We start from the raw sequence: 3,528 nt of genomic DNA on the forward strand, positions 1-3,528 counted from the left end.
ACCGTTCCTCCTCGATCGGCCTCCTCCGTTGCCCAAGCCTCGCGCGCTGGCCAACCGTTTCGCCTTCAGCGTGACTGACTGCTGCGTCGCACGCACCGTCCGACCGTAACAGGCGGCCGGAAAAGGACACGTCGTCGCTATAGTACTGACGGATGTTCGTTCGTGCAGGCAACACACGCGGGCCACCTGGCCTGGCCCCCGGCGCCGGCCTGGACCTGGAGGTGGGCGCGACGGCCGGCGCCAACACAAGCGCCGCCCGGGGTGGTGGTGGTCATACGACGGAGCCAGAGGCCATGGCCCGGGGCCCCTCGGCGACCCAACGGCCGGTCGCGGTCGCGGTCGCGGTCCCGGTCCCGGTCCCGTGGCGTGCCGGGTACCGGGCCCCAGCACGGGACTCCGCCGCGGGCCCCACGCCCACAGATTCGCGTCGCGTCGCGGTCTAGGGAAGCTTGGCGGCCCCAACTATAAATAGCGGGCGCCCTCCCCGCGTCCTCTACACACACCCGGCCAGCCACCTGCTCTCCTCCTCGCACCTTCTTCCACCTCTGCTCTCTGCTCTCCCAGGCCCTTCAGCTGCAGGCACCGAGAGAGAACAGAGTCGCTAGTAGCTGTTGCTTGGCTCCCTGTCTCCCACCACAAGGCTTCCCTTCCTTCGATTCGATCGGATCAAGTAGCGGCCTGCTTGATCATTTGGGATGACGAAGCAGGGCGTGGTGGTGCCGGTGCCTGAGGCGGCCGTGGCGGTGCCGCCCAACACGGCGCCGCTGTTCCAGTACCCGCCGCCGCGGGCCGCGCCTGGCGTCGCCGTGCGCAAGAAGTACCTGCAGATGGGCGGCGCGGGTACCGGCGCCGGGGGGCGCATCGCAAGAGGCTGGGTGGAGTCCATGCGCGCGTCCTCGCCCACGCACGCCAGGGCGGCCGCCGCGCTCGCCGCGGGCGTCGACGAGGAGCGGTACGCCGCGTGGATGGTGCGTGCGCGTCCCCGCCCCTGCATTATTTATTGTTGTTCATTCACGTTTCCCATTTACTTACTGCACGGTGGTGTCGTACTGAAATGCATGCGCTCCTCTGTTTCATGCAGGTGAAGCACCCGTCGGCGCTGGGCATGTTCGACCAGGTGGTGGCGGCGTCCAAGGGGAAGCAGATCGTCGTGTTCCTCGACTACGACGGCACGCTGTCCCCCATCGTCGACGACCCCGACGCCGCCTACATGTCCGACACGGTAAACATACTAGACTGGACGTGCTCATGCACAGCGGCGGATCCAGGAAATATTTTAGGGGGGACTGAACAACACTGCTGCTTGATCTTAAGTTTCAGCCCCCCTACACTATAGAACTTTGCCTAAAAATTCATAGGGACTCTACAGTAATTTGCACTGATTCGATTTGGGTAGGGGGGCTTGAGCCCCCCGCCCCACCGCTCGATCCGCCTCTGCTCCTGCGGTCCCTGCCGGAGACTGACCAAACTCCCCTTCAATCATGCACATGCACCTGACTGCCCCTGATCACCGCTTTCTTTGTTTCTCCGGCCTGGCAGATGAGGCGGGCCGTGCGGAGCGTCGCCAAGCACTTCCCGACGGCGATCGTGAGCGGGCGGTGCCGCGACAAGGTATTAGCCACAAATGCATGCATGCCATGGATCGATCATCGATGTCGATCACAGTCAGAGCACGCACGCACCGCAGTCACTGACGGGTTGTGGTTGTTGTTGCCGTGCAGGTTTTCGAGTTCGTGAAGCTGGCTGAGCTGTACTACGCCGGTAGCCACGGCATGGACATCAAGGGCCCCGCGAAAGGGTCCCGGCACACCAAGGCCGCCAAGGTACCCATCCATCCATCCAACCAACCTTTGTTCTTGCCACTTCCGCATCGTCTCCGCCCACCCGAAAGGGGGAAGATACTTATCTTGCTCTGTCCCTCTGTGTGGCTCACAGGCCAAAGGCGTTCTCTTTCAGCCGGCCAGCCAGTTCCTGCCCATGATAGAGCAGGTAACACTCACTGATCATCGTGCCCATGGCGGCCTGTTGGCTGCCTGTGCCTGCTTTTCGACCCTAGCTTCTTTGCAACTGCAACTGCAACTGCAACTGCAATGCTCAGTTTCGTTTCTGGTGTGTCCGTCATTGTATCATCAGGTGCACGATTCTCTGGTGGAAAAGACCAAGTGCATACCTGGAGCCAAGGTAGAAAACAACAAGTTTTGTGTCTCTGTCCACTTCAGATGCGTGGATGAGAAGGTAGTGGGCCAGACTCTTTCCTCCTTTTCTCTTCATTCACATATTTACATACTACCATATATAGAATTTAATTCTTCATTTTTTTGGTGTCTAACTAAGGCCTGAGATTGATCGAGAGAGACTGTGTATTAACTTCCTTTTTTCTTTTGTTTTACCATCATCGATCCAGAGCTGGAGCACATTGGCTGACATGGTGAAGTCGGTGCTCAAGGACTACCCGAAGCTGAAGCTGACGCAGGGGCGGATGGTGTTCGAGGTCCGCCCCACCATCAAGTGGGACAAGGGCAAGGCCCTGGAGTTCCTCCTCGAGTCCCTGGGCTTTGCCGACTGCACCGACGTGCTCCCCGTGTACATCGGCGACGACCGCACCGACGAGGACGCCTTCAAGGTGCTCCGCAAGCGCGGCCAGGGCGTGGGCATCCTCGTGTCCAAGCAGCCCAAGGACACCTCCGCCTCCTACTCGCTGCAGGAGCCCGCCGAGGCAAGTGCCGTCTCCGTCTCCATCTCATTCTCGGGCCCGGGGGCCGGGGGTCGGTGTCCCCGGGTTATCTCCGCCGCCGTCCGTCCGCTTCAACTCTGCCGCCACTTGCCCGCCGCGACGCTGACATGTCTATCTATATATTCTTCTCTCGTGACGTGCAGGTGATGGAGTTCCTGCTGCGGCTTGTCGAGTGGGAGCGCCTCTCCAAGGCCCGCCCCCACAAGTGGTGATGGTCCACGATGACAGACCGACGCGACGGCCACCCGGTGCCGCCGCCGGCGATCACCATCGAGGAGATTACTTACCGGAGGGATTAATTAGTATATATAAGTACTTACTAGTAGTAAATTATACTACGGGTGATCGATTAATTAGAGGGATCGGAGGGACTACTTAAGATCGATCCCGCGTCCGTCAGCGTGGTGTCGTACGTTGTTAACCCACTCCTCTTAGTAGCTGAGACGAAATGAGAGTTCACTGTGCAGTGCACGGCACAGTCATGTGCGTCCACGGCGCCTCCCTTGTTTTTACGGGAGCCGTCCTGTGCTTGCCGGGGACGAAGAGGGCTCTAAAAAAGGAAGCCTTTTGCTTTCTTGGCCGCTGGCCCTTTGGCTACAGCCATCTATCTGGCTGCTGCTGCTGTGCAGCAAGGTGAAGGATGTACATGCTGCTGTGTAGTGTATGTACGTAGTTACTACTACTACTACTACTACTCTCCAACCATGAACCATGGCTGCTGAATTCTGAGAAGCAACTGTCGACGTTATGTATGATATCATCTCTATAAAAGAAGCTTGCTTTTCTCACTACAA

The 3,528-nt window shown here is 59.3% G+C and overlaps 1 protein-coding gene across 2 annotated transcripts; it reads left to right on the forward strand.

Moving 5' to 3' along the window:
* The first annotated feature begins 482 nt into the window (after window positions 1–482).
* On the forward strand, window positions 483–3,528 carry LOC136499225 (probable trehalose-phosphate phosphatase 6). Of its 2 annotated transcripts, none has more exons than XM_066494935.1 (8): window positions 483–968; window positions 1,082–1,222; window positions 1,540–1,611; window positions 1,722–1,823; window positions 1,936–1,989; window positions 2,134–2,235; window positions 2,405–2,716; window positions 2,878–3,528. In XM_066494935.1, exons 1-8 carry the CDS (start codon window positions 696–698, stop codon window positions 2,944–2,946), a joined length of 1,125 nt encoding a protein of 374 aa, XP_066351032.1. In that variant the 5' UTR covers window positions 483–695; the 3' UTR covers window positions 2,947–3,528. The 2 variants fall into 2 exon arrangements, with proteins under 2 accessions (XP_066351032.1, XP_066351033.1); XM_066494936.1 differs by having other exon boundaries at window positions 734–952.

The sequence above is a fragment of the Miscanthus floridulus genome, chromosome 13, assembly GCF_019320115.1.
Source record: "Miscanthus floridulus cultivar M001 chromosome 13, ASM1932011v1, whole genome shotgun sequence".
Lineage (NCBI taxonomy): Eukaryota > Viridiplantae > Streptophyta > Magnoliopsida > Poales > Poaceae > Miscanthus > Miscanthus floridulus.

Bases quoted from the DNA above. Each gene is read 5' to 3' on its own strand.
- LOC136499225 (XM_066494935.1), top strand. From the start codon at position 696: ATGACGAAGCAGGGCGTGGTGGTGCCGGTGCCTGAGGCGGCCGTGGCG. The intron at 1,990-2,133 runs GTAACACTCACT...TTGTATCATCAG, and splicing joins TCCTGCCCATGATAGAGCAG to GTGCACGATTCTCTGGTGGA. The intron at 2,717-2,877 runs GCAAGTGCCGTC...CGTGACGTGCAG, and splicing joins CGCTGCAGGAGCCCGCCGAG to GTGATGGAGTTCCTGCTGCG.